At 39.3% G+C, this 16,866-nt stretch overlaps 1 protein-coding gene across 3 annotated transcripts in view; it reads left to right on the top strand.

Moving 5' to 3' along the window:
• The first annotated feature begins 313 nt into the window (after positions 1–313).
• Positions 314–16,866, top strand: part of klhl4 (kelch-like family member 4) — an 87,450-nt gene continuing 70,897 nt past the window's right edge. For 2 of the 3 annotated variants that reach the window (XM_064973075.1, XM_064973074.1), the window contains exon 1: positions 314–1,390. In XM_064973075.1, coding sequence (XP_064829147.1) covers positions 909–1,390 — 482 coding nt within the window. In that variant the 5' untranslated portion in view covers positions 314–908. The remainder of the gene's footprint in view (positions 1,391–16,866) is intronic. The other variant, XM_064973073.1, reaches the window with a different exon arrangement.

Raw genomic sequence — 16,866 nt, 5'->3', positions numbered from 1 at the left:
GATGCCGTGAGACGTGGGGGGGGGGCAGTAGTGTGTAGGCAGATGTGATGTGATGTGTATTTGTGTGTGTGTGTGCATCTTGTATGATAGCATAGCGTGAGGCTTTCGGTGAGGAACCCTACTTCTAGAGATGGAGGATATAGTGCTGTCGTTCTTTTCTTCCCTTCCTCAGAGAAGAGATGATTTAGTTGGTTAAGCTGTGACCTCATCATGCTGTGTGTATATGATACCCACCCCCTTCTCCCTCTCTCCCCCTCCCTTTGGTGAGGGGATGGGGCTGCCTAGTCCAACATTATGGGATGGGCATTTCTGTTTCAGTTTCTCTGTGTGCAGTGAGGACGCGGAGCGAGTGAGCGAGACCAAGAAGACAAGCGAGGGAGGGAGCGTGTGTCATGTATGTGCTTTAACTGAGCTAACAGGGAGCAGCAGGAGGAACATCAGCTGAAACAGAGAGAGATACATAGAGAGAGAGCGAGAGAGAGACATAGAGAGAGAGAGAGAGAGACATAGAGAGAGAGAGAGAGAGAGAGACATAGAGAGAGAGAGAGAGAGACATAGAGAGAGAGAGAGAAAGAGACATAGAGAGAAAGAGAGAGAGAGAGAGAGACAGAGAGAAGAGGGGCATAGAGAGAGAGAGTTGGAGGGAGGAGGAAAATAAGCCCAGGCACAGGGAGACAAAAGCTGCAGAGAGAGAGAAGACTGTTACCTTCTTGCCCTCCACTAAAAGAACAACGGAGGAGGAGGAGGAAGAAGACAAAAGGAGGAGGGAGGCGTACAGTACTGAACATACTGGAACCAAATTCATAGGCTCCTTTTTCATTACCCTCCTCCATGTTTTAGGGGGATTCTACACTAGTGCATTTGACTGCTGCCTTCTTCTTCATCTCTAAAAAGAAAGAAAGAGGAGGATGTCGGGGAAGAAAGAGTTTGACGTGAAACAAATCCTCAGGCTGCGTTGGCGCTGGTTTAGTCATTCATCCCAGAGTTCTGCCGGTGGTGGAGGAGGAGGAGGAGGAGGTGGAGGAGGAGGTGGAGGGGGAGGAGGAGGAGTAGGATACCTCCAGGGGAGCTTTGATCACAGAGGGACCCCAGTCCAGGGCAGGCTGAAGAGTCACTCCCGGGACAGAGGTGGCAGCGGAGGTGGACTCTGGAAGCAGAACAGCAACAGTCCGGTCCATAGTATCCTGGCACCCACGCCTGTCTATGTCAGAGCCAGTAATCAATCATGGCACCAGCAGAACATTATTCAGCACCTGCAGCAGCAAGGTGGCCACGAGCTGCCTAAGAACAGCAGCTCACCTGACAACACCAGGAAGGAGGACTACTCCAAGAGTAGCCGGGAGAATGTGAAGAGTGTAGAGGAGTCCTCGGAGATGGAAGCAAGACACAGGTATGACAACGCAAGAGACACGTATGGATGGAACTGAGTCGAAACAATCATAGTCAGATTAAGAACCAAGCTCGGTAAAGCCAGAGGCAGTTGTATTTTCCAAGAGGTGACTGCTTTAGCACCTTGTTTACATCCACAGTAGGCCAGTGGTGTAAATGACTTAATAAGTAAAACCACTGGAAAGTATAACATACAGTATATTGTTTTCTGGGGTATCTGTACTTCACGTTACTATTTATATTGTTGACAACTTTTACTTTTACTTCACTACATTCCAAAAGAAAATAATGTTGTTGTTTTTTTACTCCATACATTTTCCCTGACACCCAAAAGTACTTGTTACATTTTGAATGCTTAGCAGGACACACTTATCAAGAGAACATCCCTGGTCATTCCTACACATGCGTCATTTGTAAATGATGTCTGTGTTGGAGTGTGCCCCTGGTATCCATACATAAATAAAAACTAGAAAATGGTGCCGCCTGGTTTGCTTAATATTTTATTAATTATATATTATATTATAATTATATTATTTATTAATATATTTTGAAATGACTTACACTTTTAGCAATTACATTTACTTTGAATACTTTAGTATATTTAAAACCAAATACTTTTAGACTTTTTTATACATTTTTCCTGGTTGACTTTTACTTGAGTCATTTTCTATGAAGGTACCTTTACTTTTACTACAGTATGATAATTGGATACTTTTTCCAACAACTGCAGTAAGCTACGGTGGAGATTCACAAAACAAGTCTGCATTGACAAATTGCAAAACGTTGGCCTGCCATAATTCCAAATTGGTTGAAAGCCTAAATTGAGTTGCATTATTTTGTGAGTCCATTTTTGTAACATTTGTTTTATTATTACGATACTTATTGTCAGTCAAATACAAATACAATAATCAGACTTTATTTTGTATTTTGTTGTTTTATTTATGAGAAATTTTCAGCATGAGTTACCATTGTATATGGATACAGTTTCCAATTATGATTAACTATACAGTTCCCCATGATGATTAACTATACAGTTCACCATGATTAACTATACAGTTCCCCATGATTAACTATACAGTTCCCCATGATGATTAACTATACCGTTCACCATGATGATTAACTATACAGTTCCCCATGATTATTAACTATACAGTTCCCCATGATGATTAACTATACAGTTCCCCATGATTATTAACTATACAGTTCACCATGATTATTAACTATACAGTTCCCCATGATTAACTATACAGTTACCCATGATGATTAACTATACAGTTCACCACGATGATTAACTATACAGTTCCCCATGATGATTAACTATACAGTTCACCATGATGATTAACTATACAGTTCACCATGATGATTAACTATACAGTTCATCATGATGATTAACTATACAGTTCCCCATGATTAACTATACAGTTCACCATGATGATTAACTATACAGTTCCCCATGCTGATTAACTATACAGTTCCCCATGATGATTAACTATACAGTTCCCCATGATTAACTATACAGTTCACCATGATTAACTATACAGTTCACCATGATGATTAACTATACAGTTCCCCATGATTAACTATACAGTTCCCCATGCTGATTAACTATACAGTTCCCCATGATTAACTATACCGTTCCCCATGATTAACTATACAGTTCACCGTGATGATTAACTATACAGTTCCCCATGATTAACTATACAGTTCACCATGATGATTAACTATACAGTTCCCCATGATGATTAACTATACAGTTCCCCATGATTAACTATACAGTTCACCATGATGATTAACGATACAGTTCCCCATGCTGATTAACTATACAGTTCCCCATGATTAACTATACAGTTCCCCATGATTAACTATACAGTTCACCATGATGATTAACTATACAGTTCCCCATGATTAACTATACAGTTCACCATGATTAACTATACAATTCCCCATGATGATTAACTATACAGTTCCCCATGATGATTAACTCTACAGTTCCCCATGATTATTAACTATACAGTTCCCCATGATGATTAACTCTACAGTTCCCCATGCTGATTAACTATACAGTTCCCCATGATGATTAACTATACAGTTCCCCATGATGATTAACTATACAGTTCCCCATGATGATTAACTATACAGTTCCCCATAATTAACTATACAGTTCCCCATGATGATTAACTATACAGTTCCCCATGATTAACTATACAGTTCCCCATGATGGTTAACTATACAGTTCCCCATGATGATTAACTATACAGTTCCCCATGATGATTAACTATACAGTTCCCCATGATGATTAACTATACAGTTCCCCATGATGATTAACTATACAGTTCCCCATGATTAACTATACAATTCCCCATGATTAACTATACAGTTCACCATGATGATTAACTATACAGTTCCCCATGATTAACTATACAGTTCCCCATGATTAACTATACAGTTCACCATGATGATTAACTATACAGTTCCCCATGATTAACTATACAGTTCCCCATGATTATTAACTATACAGTTCACCATGATGATTAACAATACAGTTCCCCATGATTAACTATACAGTTCACCATGATGATTAACTATACAGTTCACCATGATGATTAACTATACAGTTCCCCATGATTAACTATACAGTTCCCCATGATTAACTATACAGTTCACTATGATGATTAACTATACAGTTCCCCATGATTAACTATACAGTTCCCCATGATTAACTATACAGATCCCCATGATTATTAACTATACAGTTCACCATGATGATTAACTATACAGTTCCCCATGATGATTAACTATACAGTTCCCCATGATTAACTATACAGTTCACCATGATGATTAACTATACAGTTCCCCATGATTAACTATACAGTTCCCCATGATTATTAACTATACAGTTCACCATGATGATTAACTATACAGTTCCCCATGATGATTAACTATACAGTTCCCCATGATTAACTATACAGTTCACCATGATGATTAACTATACAGTTCCCCATGATTAACTATACAGTTCCCCATGATTAACTATACAGTTCACTATGATGATTAACTATACAGTTCCCCATGATTAACTATACAGTTCCCCATGATTAACTATACAGTTCCCCATGATTATTAACTATACAGTTCACCATGATGATTAACTATACAGTTCCCCATGATGATTAACTATACAGTTCCCCATGATTAACTATACAGTTCACCATGATGATTAACTATACAGTTCCCCATGATTAACTATACAGTTCCCCATGGTTAACTATACAGTTCCCCATGATTATTAACTATACAGTTCACCATGATGATTAACTATACAGTTCCCCATGATGATTAACTATACAGTTCCCCATGATTAACTATACAGTTCACCATGATGATTAACTATACAGTTCCCCATGATTAACTATACAGTTCCCCATGATTAACTATACAGTTCACCATGATGATTAACTATACAGTTCCCCATGATGATTAACTATACAGTTCCCCATGATTAACTATACAGTTCACCATGATGATTAACTATACAGTTCCCCATGATTAACTATACAGTTCCCCATGATTAACTATACAGTTCACCATGATGATTAACTATACAGTTCCCCATGATGATTAACTATACAGTTCCCCATGATTAACTATACAGTTCACCATGACGATTAACTATACAGTTCCCCATGATTAACTATACAGTTCCCCATGATTAACTATACAGTTCCCCATGATGATTAACTATACAGTTCCCCATGACGATTAACTATACAGTTCACCATGATGATTAACTATACAGTTCCCCATGATTAACTATACAGTTCCCCATGATTAACTATACAGTTCACCATGATGATTAACTATACAGTTCCCCATGATGATTAACTATACAGTTCCCCATGCTGATTAACTATACAGTTCCCCATGATGATTAACTATACAGTTCCCCATAATTAACTATACAGTTCACCATGATGATTAACTATACAGTTCACCATGATGATTAACTATACAGTTCACCATGATGATTAACTATACAGTTCACCATGATGATTAACTATACAGTTCACCATGATGATTAACTATACAGTTCCCCATGATTAACTATACAGTTCCCCATGATGATTAACTATACAGTTCCCCATGATGATTAACTATACAGTTCACCATGATGATTAAATATACAGTTCCCCATGATTAACTATACAGTTCCCCATGATGATTAACTATACAGTTCCCCATGCTGATTAACTATACAGTTCCCCATGATTATTAACTATACAGTTCACCATGATGATTAACTATACAATTCCCCATGATTAACGATACAGTTCCCCATGATGATTAACTATACAGTTCCCCATGATGATTAACTATACAGTTCCCCATGATGATTAACTATACAGTTCCCCATGATGATTAACTATACAGTTCCCCATGATTAACTATACAGTTCCCCATGATTAACTATACAGTCCCCCATGATTATTAACTATACAGTTCCCCATGATTATTAACTATACAGTTCCCCATGATGATTAACTATACAGTTCATCATGATGATTAACTATACAGTTCACCACGATGATTAACTATACAGTTCCCCATGATGATTAACTATACAGTTCACCACGATGATTAACTATACAGTTCCCCATGATGATTAACTATACAGTTCCCCATGATTAACTATACAGTTCATCATGATGATTAACTACACAGTTCACCACGATGATTAACTATACAGTTCCCCATGATGATTAACTATACAGTTCCCCATGATGATTATCTATACAGTTCATCATGATGATTAACTATACAGTTCACCATGATGATTAACTATACAGTTCCCCATGATGATTAACTATACAGTTCCCCATGATGATTAACTATACAGTTCACCATGATGATTAACTATACAGTTCCCCATGATGATTAACTATACAGTTCCCCATGATGATTAACTATACAGTTCCCCATGATGAATAACTACACAGTTCCCCATGATTAACTATACAGTTCCCCATCATAAATAAATTAGCTGTGTAGCTACTGAATCCCAACTGGTACAGCTGCCTTTATAACTCACCTGGGGCGTAGTTCACTCACACTCTACAGGACAAAGATACACAAACCAATAGAATATCTTAAAATGATTCATTGGATGTTACAGTCGTTGTATCACAGACGACTTTGTGCTTTTGTGCAGATAAGGCTTCCTAAGCCTTTTGCTTTATTCCTGTGAGAATAAAGAGGAATATATAGTCAGTTTGACTCAACACGGTCCTCAGCTCAGACAACAGCAGCAACAGAGACTTTAGTGCACGTTTTAATGTATTCATCCTGTGAGTTAAAGTGGTTACAGGACAAACACCCATTACATCAGAGAGAGGAGAGAACACAGTCACAGGCAGACAGACAGGCTTTAGAAAACAGAAAGAGAGAGAGGAGAGAACACAGTAACAGGCAGACAGACAGGCTTTAGAAAACAGAAAGAGAGAGAGGAGAGAACACAGTCACAGGCAGACAGACAGGCTTTAGAAAACAGAAAGAGAGAGAGGAGAGAACACAGTCACAGGCAGACAGACAGGCTTTAGAAAACAGAAAGAGAGAGAGGAGAGAACACAGTCACAGGCAGACAGACAGGCTTTAGAAAACAGAAAAGAGAGGAGAGAACACAGTCACAGGCAGACAGACAGGCTTTAGAAAACAGAAAGAGAGAGAGGAGAGAACACAGTCACAGGCAGACAGACAGGCTTTAGAAAACAGAAAGAGAGAGGAGAGAACACAGTAACAGGCAGACAGACAGGCTTTAGAAAACAGAAAGAGAGAGAGGAGAGAACACAGTCACAGGCAGACAGACAGGCTTTAGAAAACAGAAAGAGAGAGAGGAGAGAACACAGTCACAGGCAGACAGACAGGCTTTAGAAAACAGAAAGAGAGAGAGGAGAGAACACAGTCACAGGCAGACAGACAGGCTTTAGAAAACAGAAAGAGAGAGGAGAGAACACAGTCACAGGCAGACAGACAGGCTTTAGAAAACAGAAAGAGAGAGAGGAGAGAACACAGTCACAGGCAGACAGACAGGCTTTAGAAAACAGAAAGAGAGAGGAGAGAACACAGTAACAGGCAGACAGACAGGCTTTAGAAAACAGAAAGAGAGAGAGGAGAGAACACAGTCACAGGCAGACAGACAGGCTTTAGAAAACAGAAAGAGAGAGAGGAGAGAACACAGTAACAGGCAGACAGACAGGCTTTAGAAAACAGAAAGAGAGAGAGGAGAGAACACAGTCACAGGCAGACAGACAGGCTTTAGAAAACAGAAAGAGAGAGAGGAGAGAACACAGTCACAGTCAAACAGACAGAGAGAGAGAGATAGAGAGAAAGAGAGAGAGAGAGAGAGAGAGAGAATAAAGGCAGACAGACAGGCCTTATAAAACAGTGAGAGAGAGAGGGAGAATACACGCAGACAGACAGGCCTTATAAAACAGTGAGAGAGAGAAAAGAGAAGGACAAATGCATGAATATTAATTATCCACACTTGAGGATCAAAATATGACAGTTCTTATGAAAAGATGTTTTTTCAATTGTTCTCCAGAAACATAGTAATATCTCAGATTGTGATATTAAACTCCCACTCCCATATATCTTTTTTTATGCTTTATCCGTTTGCTAGTTCATTTCTGGCATATTATTTTTTTTCGTAAAGTAACCTATAAAAGGATCATGTTCAGATACATACTTGGGAGTTTTGTGGGTGTGTTAACTTGTGTTGCTGAGTACAACCTTTAGCTCATTTTATATTCCAGGTGATTTCTGGGGTGATATCTTGTTCTGCTTGTGATGACGCAGGGAAGTTAACAGGTGTTGCTATTGAAAGGTAAGCACTAAAGGTAAATCAGAGATGAAGAGGATCTGTTTCCCTTTAAACCTCTACGAGGTTTGGTTGTCCCTAAACCCGGGAAGGTTGCTGCTTACGTGCTCTACTGTGGCTCGAATGACGTTGTGAACAACAGTCTACCTTCTGGGACATAGACATGTCTTATAAATGCTTGTTAATCTAACTGCAGTGTCCAATCAACAGTAGCTATTACATTGGGAAAAAAATACCATGCTATTGTTTGAGGAGAGTGGACAACAACAAAAACACTTATCACGGCAACTGGTTTGATGCATTCACCTCTGAAGGTAAATAATGTACTTACATTCAGTGATCTTGGGACGGCAGGGTAGCCTGGTGGTTAGAGCATTGGTCTAATAACCGAAAAGGTTGCAAGATCGAATCCCCGAGCTGACAAGGTAAAAATCTGTCGTTCTGCCCCTGAACAGGCAGTTAACCCACTGTTCCTAGGCCATCATTGAAAATAAGAATTTGTTCTTAACTGACTTGCCTAGTTAAATAAAGGTTTAAATCTTGCTCTGATTTGTCATCCTGAGGGTCCCAGAGATAAAATGTAACAGTTTTTTTTTAATAAAATCAATTTTAAGTTCAAATGTAGGAACTGGGGTCTAACATTAATAGTGTTACCAATATTAATAGTGTTACCAATATTAATAGTGTTACAAATATTAATAGTGTTACCAATATTAACAGACTGTTAACAATATTAATAGTGTTACCAATATTAATAGTGTTACCAATATTAATAGTGTTACCAATATTAATAGTTTTACCAATATTAACAGACTGTTACCAATATTAATAGTGTTACCAATATTAATAGTGTTACCAATATTAATAGTGTTACCAATATTAATAGTGTTACCAATATTAATAGTGTTACCAATATTAACAGACTGTTAACAATATTAACAGACTGTTAACAATATTAATAGTGTTACCAATATTAATAGTTTTACCAATATTAATAGTTTTACCAATATTAACACAGTTACAGAGTCTCCCACATGCCTTTTGACGAACACCAAACGTGTTTGCTTATTTTTTTCTTTAAGCAATGGCTTTCTTCTGGCCACTATTCCGTGAAGCCCAGCCCTGTGGAGTGTACGGCTTAAAGTGGTCCCATGGACAGATACTCCAATCTCCACTGTGGAGCTTTGCAGCTCCTTCAGGGTTATCTTTGGTCTTTTTGTTGGCTCTCTGATTAATGCCCTCCTTGCCTGGTCCATGAATTTTGGTGGGCGGCCCTCTCTTGGCAGGTTTGTTGTGGTGCCATATTCTTTCATTTTTTTTAAATAATGGATTTAATGTGGGATGTTCAAAGTTTCTGATATTTTTTTAGAACCCAACCCTGATCTGTACCTCTCCACAACTTTGTCCTTGACCTGTTTGGAGGGCTCGTTGGTCTTCATGGTGTTGTTTGCTTGGTGGTGCCACCTACTTAGTGGTGTTGCAGACTCTGGGGGTGAATACATATGCACACACCACTTTTTCGTTTCTGAATTTTTTGAATTTTATGAGACAAGTTTTTTTTCTTCATTTCACTTCACCAATTTGGACTATTGTGTGAAAGTCCATTGCATGAAATCCAAATAAAAATCTATTTAAATTACAGGTTGTAATGCAACAACATAGAAAAAATGGGCCAAGGGGGATGAATACTTTTACAAGGCACTGTACTTGTACAAATGACCTCAATTACCACTACTAACCTGTACCCCCGCTCATTGACTCGGTACAGGTGCCCCTCTACATAGGGCTTGTAAGCAAGCATTTCATGTTAAATTCAGCACATGTGACGAATAACATTTGATTTGAGACATAGACAAATGGTTAAATCACTAACCTAGCTCCTCCTCTCCTCACACAGCACATGGACAGATGTTAAATCACTAACCTAGCTCCTCCTCTCCTCACACAGCACATAGACAGATGATAAATCACTAACCTAGCTCCTCCTCTCCTCACACAGCACATAGACAGATGTTAAATCACTAACCTAGCTCCTCCTCTCCTCACACAGCACATAGACAGATGTTAAATCACTAACCTAGCTCCTCCTCCCCTCACACAGCACATAGACAGATGTTAAATCACTAACCTAGCTCCTCCTCTCCTCACACAGCACATAGACAGATGTTAAATCACTAACCTAGCTCCTCCTCTCCTCACACAGCACATAGACAGATGTTAAATCACTAACCTAGCTCCTCCTCTCCTCACACAGCACATAGACAGATGTTAAATCACTAACCTAGTTCCTCCTCTCCTGCCATGAATATGTATTGATTACTCTGTATCTGTTTTCAATTATTATTTTGTATTATTCATCTGTACAGCACTTATTCGATCAGTGAAACATTGTAGGATGAGTTGTATTGGAATTAAACATAAATACAACTTTACATGTAGTGTAGTGTAAATGTAAATATAAACATTTGATATTTTTATATGAAACATCATCAGCAAGCACATATTTAAAAGCAAGTTTTCTCTCAGGCTGCATGCTGTTTAATGTAGTGAACTACAGTGCTTTCAGAAATTATCCAAATCCCTTGATTTTTCCCCCCACCTTTTTGTTAAGTTACAGCCTTTTTCTAAAATGAATTAAATAGTTTTTTCCCCTCATCAATCTACACACAATACCCCACAATGATAAAGCAAAAACAGGTTTATAAAAATGTTTGCTAATTTACCCTTTACTCAGTACATTGTTGAACAACCTTTGGCAGCGATTACAGCCTCTAGTCTTCTTGGGTATGACGCTACAAGCTTGGCACACTTGTATTTGGAGAGTTTCTCCTATTCCTCTCTGCAGATCCTCTCAAACTCTGTCAGGTTGGATGGGGAGCGTTGCTGCACAGCTACTATTTTCAGGTCCCTCCAATGATGTTCGATCGGGTTCAAGTCCGGGCTCTGGCTGCGACACTGAAGGACATTCAGAGACTTGTCCATGAAGCCACTCCTGCGTTGTCTTGGCTGTGTGCTTAGGGTCATTGTCCTGTTGGAAGGTGAACTTTCATCCCAGTATGAGGTCCTGAGTGCTCTGGTGCAGGTTTTCATCAAGGATCTCTCTCTACTTTGCCTCGATCCTGACTAGTCTCAGTCCCTGCTGCTGAAAACATTCCCACAGCATGATGATGCTACCTGCATGCTTCACTGTAGGGGTGATGCCAGGTTTCCTCCAGACGTGACACTTGGCATTCAGACCAAAGAGTTCAATCTTGGTTTCATCAGATCAGAGAATCTTGTTTCTCATGGTCAGAGATTCTTTAGGTACCTTTTGGAAAACTCCAAGTGGGCTGTCATTTGCCTTTTACTGAGGAGTGGCTTCCGTCTGGCCACTCAAACATAAAGGTGTGATTGGTGGAGTGCTGTGGAGATGGTTGTCCTTCTGGAAGGTTCTTCCATCTCCACAGAGTTAGAGTGACCAAGGCCCTTCTTCCCCGACTGCTCAGTTTGGTCGGGCGGCCAGCTCTAGGAAGAGTCTTGGTGGTTCCAAACTTCTTCCATTTAAGAATGATGGAGGCCACTGTGTTCTTGGGGATGTTCAATGCTGCAGAAATTTGTTGGTACCCTTCCCCAGGTCTGTTCCTCAACACAATGACTGTTTCGAAGCTCTACAGACAATTCCTTCGACCTCATGGCTTGGTTTTTACTCTGACATGCACTAATAACTGTTGGACCTTAAAGAGACAGGTTTGTGCCTTTCTAAATCATGTCCAATCAATTGAATTTACCACAGGTGGACTCCAATGAAGTGGAAGACACATCTCAGGGATGATCAATGGAAACAGGATGCACCTGAGCTCAGTTTTGAACCTCTGTCTTTATCATTATGGGGGCATTTTGTGTAGATTCTTCACGATTTTTATCTATTTAATCCATTTTAGAATAAGGCTGTAACCTAATAAATTTGTGGAAAAAGTCAAGGGGTCTGAATACTTTCTGAAGGCAATTTATATCTAGTATGGTAACGTCTTTGTTGTGCAGATGGTGGGCAGGCAGTGCTCTGAGTGAACTATATCTAGTATGTAACGTCTTTGTTGTGCAGATGGTGGGCAGGCAGTGCTCTGAGTGAACTATATCTAGTATGGTAACGTCTTTGTTGTGCAGATGGTGGGCAGGCAGTGCTCTGAGTGAACTATATCTAGTATGTAACGTCTTTGTTGTGCAGATGGTGGGCAGGCAGTGCTCTGAGTGAACTATATCTAGTATGGTAACGTCTCTGGGAAGGCAATGCTGTAGAACTCTTGAACTGCGCGTTCAACGAACTGGTTATTATGTTAATTATCTGGACTCAAACAGAATGGGTCAATCATGATCAAAAACACAGCTGATTCATTTTTCTCTCGCTGCTTTATGCTATTCTTCCAAGATGAACAAATGGTCCTTTGTGTCTCAGTTCGTTGAGACTGGCGCTTGAAACACCAGGGTTGTGGGTTTGATTCCCGAGTGGAACCAGTATGGAAAAAGTTACAAAAAAAATGTATCCGCTCATTACTGTAAATTGCTTTGATGAGAGTGTCGGCTAAATGTTGTAAATCCCCTGTTACTCTGTGTTATTCTACCATGAGGATCAAACCCTCTGTTACTCTGTGTTATTCTACCATGAGGATCAAACCCTCTGTTACTCAGTGTTATTCTCAATCATCTCTAATGAAATTCCATGAGCTCCCTCAGTGGCCCATGATAAGGGGCCGTTAGTGAACTCCTCAAAAATTAAATGACCTTCCAAGTTGACAGTACAGTGCAGATCAGATAACATAGATATGATGATTTTAAAAATATATATCTTGTAATATCAAGTCAATAATATCTATCTCGGGATGGAGAGATAAACAGTTGATTGTAGATGTATTTTAATGCATGGTGGAATTTGTCTATTATATATCATTTATTTAACAAGGCAAGTAAGTTAAGAACAAATTCTTATTTTCAATGACAGCCTAGGAACAGTGGGTTAACTGCCTTGTTCAGGGGCAGAACGACAGATTTTTACCTTGTCAGCTCTGGGATTTGATCTAGCAACCTTCCAAGTTACTAGTCTACTGCTCTAACCACTAGGCTACCTGCCTCTAACCGTTAGGCTACGTGACTCTAACCGCTAGACTACCTGCCTCTAACCGCTAGGCTACGTGACTCTAACCGCTAGACTACCTGCCTCTAACCGCTAGGCTACCTGCCTCTAACCGCTAGGCTACGTGACTCTAACCGCTAGGCTACCTGTCTCTAACCGCTCGGCTACGTGACTCTAACCGCTAGACTACCTGCCTCTAACCGCTAGGCTACCTGCCTCTAACCGCTAGGCTACGTGACTCTAACCGCTAGGCTCCCTGCCTCTAACTGCTAGGCTACCTGCCTCTAACCACTAGGCTACGTGACTCTAACCGCTAGACTACATGCCTCTAACCGCTAGGCTACCTGACTCTAACCGCTAGGCTACGTGACTCTAACCGCTAGGCTACCTGCCTCTAACCGCTAGGCTACCTGCCGCTCCATCATTGGTTTCACACGTATCAAAAGCTAAAGCGAATATATGTAGTATTTAATAAAGATATTCATATTAATTCCCTATACCATCTGGGTGGTGATCCAATTACTTTTTACATCATAAATTGGTTGACGTGTAATTTCGGACAATCACATAAATCTACCAAATTAATAATCTGGATGTCAAAAAACATGAATTCCAGTCTCTTGCCACCAGCACATTTAAGTCATAGTCATTAGTCAAACTTAGTTCCTATCAATAAACCCACCACAAACCAATACATCACAGTGTACCATTGGATTTCTCCTTGGATTTCTCCACATCACTGACATCCAAACGACCTCTCATTGCTGCCAAACAAACAAACAACTTCTCATCAACCTGCTTTCTCTGAAAATATACGACACAACCCAAAAGAAATCGAAACCCTGACCCCTTTTCCTTATAACGTTCTAACAAGAGGTTTGAGTCAGCAGCTGTTACCATGAATGATATCTCAATTCCACCCTCAATCGCCTTGGACGAGAAATACCACCACCACCTCCCTGTCAATGGCAGTAACTCGGTTGTTTTTCACAATGGCTTATAGGCTCTCAGTTGGTGGTTGACACCCAGTCTGCCGTTAAGAGCCATATAAAACATGAGGAATAAGAGAACAGTAGGAGGATGTATTACCTAGTAAGAAAGGGAATAGTTCAAGAATTTGCAAGATACGGAAAAAAAATCTAACAACCCCTTTTCCAATTAAAATGTTATGTTTGTATCCTTTAAATGTGTTGCTATGGACCTATCCCAACTGGTATATGTAGGAGATGTTTTATTGTGGGTCTAATACATTAAATGTGTTGCTATGGACCTATCCCAACTGGTATATGTAGGAGATGTTTTATTGTGGGTCTAATACATTAAATGTGTTGCTATGGACCTATCCCAACTGGTATATGTAGGAGATGTTTTATTGTGGGTCTAATACATTAAATGTGTTGCTATGGACCTATCCCAACTGGTATATGTAGGAGATGTTTTATTGTGGGTCTAATACATTAAATGTGTTGCTATGGACCTATCCCAACTGGTATATGTAGGAGATGTTTTATTGTGGGTCTAATACATTAAATGTGTTGCTATGGACCTTTCCCAACAGGTATATGTAGGAGATGTTTTATTGTGGGTCTAATACATTAAATGTGTTGCTATGGACCTATCCCAACTGGTATATGTAGGAGATGTTTTATTGTGGGTCTAATACATTAAATGTGTTGCTATGGACCTATCCCAACTGGTATATGTAGGAGATGTTTTATTGTGGGTCTAATACATTAAATGTGTTGCTATGGACCTATCCCAACTGGTATATGTAGGAGATGTTTTATTGTGGGTCTAATACATTAAATGTGTTGCTATGGACCTATCCCAACTGGTATATGTAGGAGATGTTTTATTGTGGGTCTAATACATTAAATGTGTTGCTATGGACCTATCCCAACTGGTATATGTAGGAGATGTTTTATTGTGGGTCTAATACATTAAATGTGTTGCTATGGACCTATCCCAACTGGTATATGTAGGAGATGTTTTATTGTGGGTCTAATACATTAAATGTGTTGCTATGGACCTATCCCAACTGGTATATGTAGGAGATGTTTTATTGTGGGTCTAATACATTAAATGTGTTGCTATGGACCTATCCCAACTGGTATATGTAGGAGATGTTTTATTGTGGGTCTAATACATTAAATGTGTTGCTATGGACCTATCCCAACTGGTATATGTAGGAGATGTTTTATTGTGGGTCTAATACATTTAAATGTGTTGCTATGGACCTATCCCAACTGGTATATGTAGGAGATGTTTTATTGTGGGTCTAATACATTAAATGTGTTGCTATGGACCTATCCCAACTGGTATATGTAGGAGATGTTTTATTGTGGGTCTAATACATTAAATGTGTTGCTATGGACCTATCCCAACTGGTATATGTAGGAGATGTTTTATTGTGGGTCTAATACATTAAATGTGTTGCTATGGACCTATCCCAACTGGTATATGTAGGAGATGTTTTATTGTGGGTCTAATACATTAAATGTGTTGCTATGGACCTATCCCAACTGGTATATGTAGGAGATGTTTTATTGTGGGTCTAATACATTAAATGTGTTGCTATGGACCTATCCCAACTGGTATATGTAGGAGATGTTTTATTGTGGGTCTAATACATTAAATGTGTTGCTATGGACCTATCCCAACTGGTATATGTAGGAGATGTTTTATTGTGGGTCTAATACATTAAATGTGTTGCTATGGACCTATCCCAACTGGTATATGTAGGAGATGTTTTATTGTGGGTCTAATACATTAAATGTGTTGCTATGGACCTATCCCAACTGGTATATGTAGGAGATGTTTTATTGTGGGTCTAATACATTAAATGTGTTGCTATGGACCTATCCCAACTGGTATATGTAGGAGATGTTTTATTGTGGGTCTAATACATTAAATGTGTTGCTATGGACCTATCCCAACTGGTATATGTAGGAGATGTTTTATTGTGGGTCTAATACATTAAATGTGTTGCTATGGACCTATCCCAACTGGTATATGTAGGAGATGTTTTATTGTGGGTCTAATACATTAAATGTGTTGCTATGGACCTATCCCAACTGGTATATGTAGGAGATGTTTTATTGTGGGTCTAATACATTAAATGTGTTGCTATGGACCTATCCCAACTGGTATATGTAGGAGATGTTTTATTGTGGGTCTAATACATTAAATGTGTTGCTATGGACCTATCCCAACTGGTATCCCCGTAGGAACAGTCTTATTGTGCATATTTTGCCAACTAGGTAAAATGATTTGCTAACACCTGCTAATTTTCCACTTAAATACGCATTTCCCCTTTCCTGAAGTCACACAGGCCTCGGCAGAGTAACCATATCGGTGATCTATGAATGTGGAATGCAAACCTCACTAAGGAAATGAATGTAGTTTTCACTATCAAGGTAAAACCTATATTTCTACATGCAATACATTTTCAGCATATTTTATACACACACACACACACACACACACACACACACACACA

This window comes from Oncorhynchus masou, chromosome 9, assembly GCF_036934945.1.
Source record: "Oncorhynchus masou masou isolate Uvic2021 chromosome 9, UVic_Omas_1.1, whole genome shotgun sequence".
Taxonomy (NCBI): Eukaryota; Metazoa; Chordata; class Actinopteri; order Salmoniformes; family Salmonidae; genus Oncorhynchus; species Oncorhynchus masou.
Note: the sequence above shows the minus strand (reverse complement) of the source record. Positions and strands in the feature narration are given on the sequence as shown.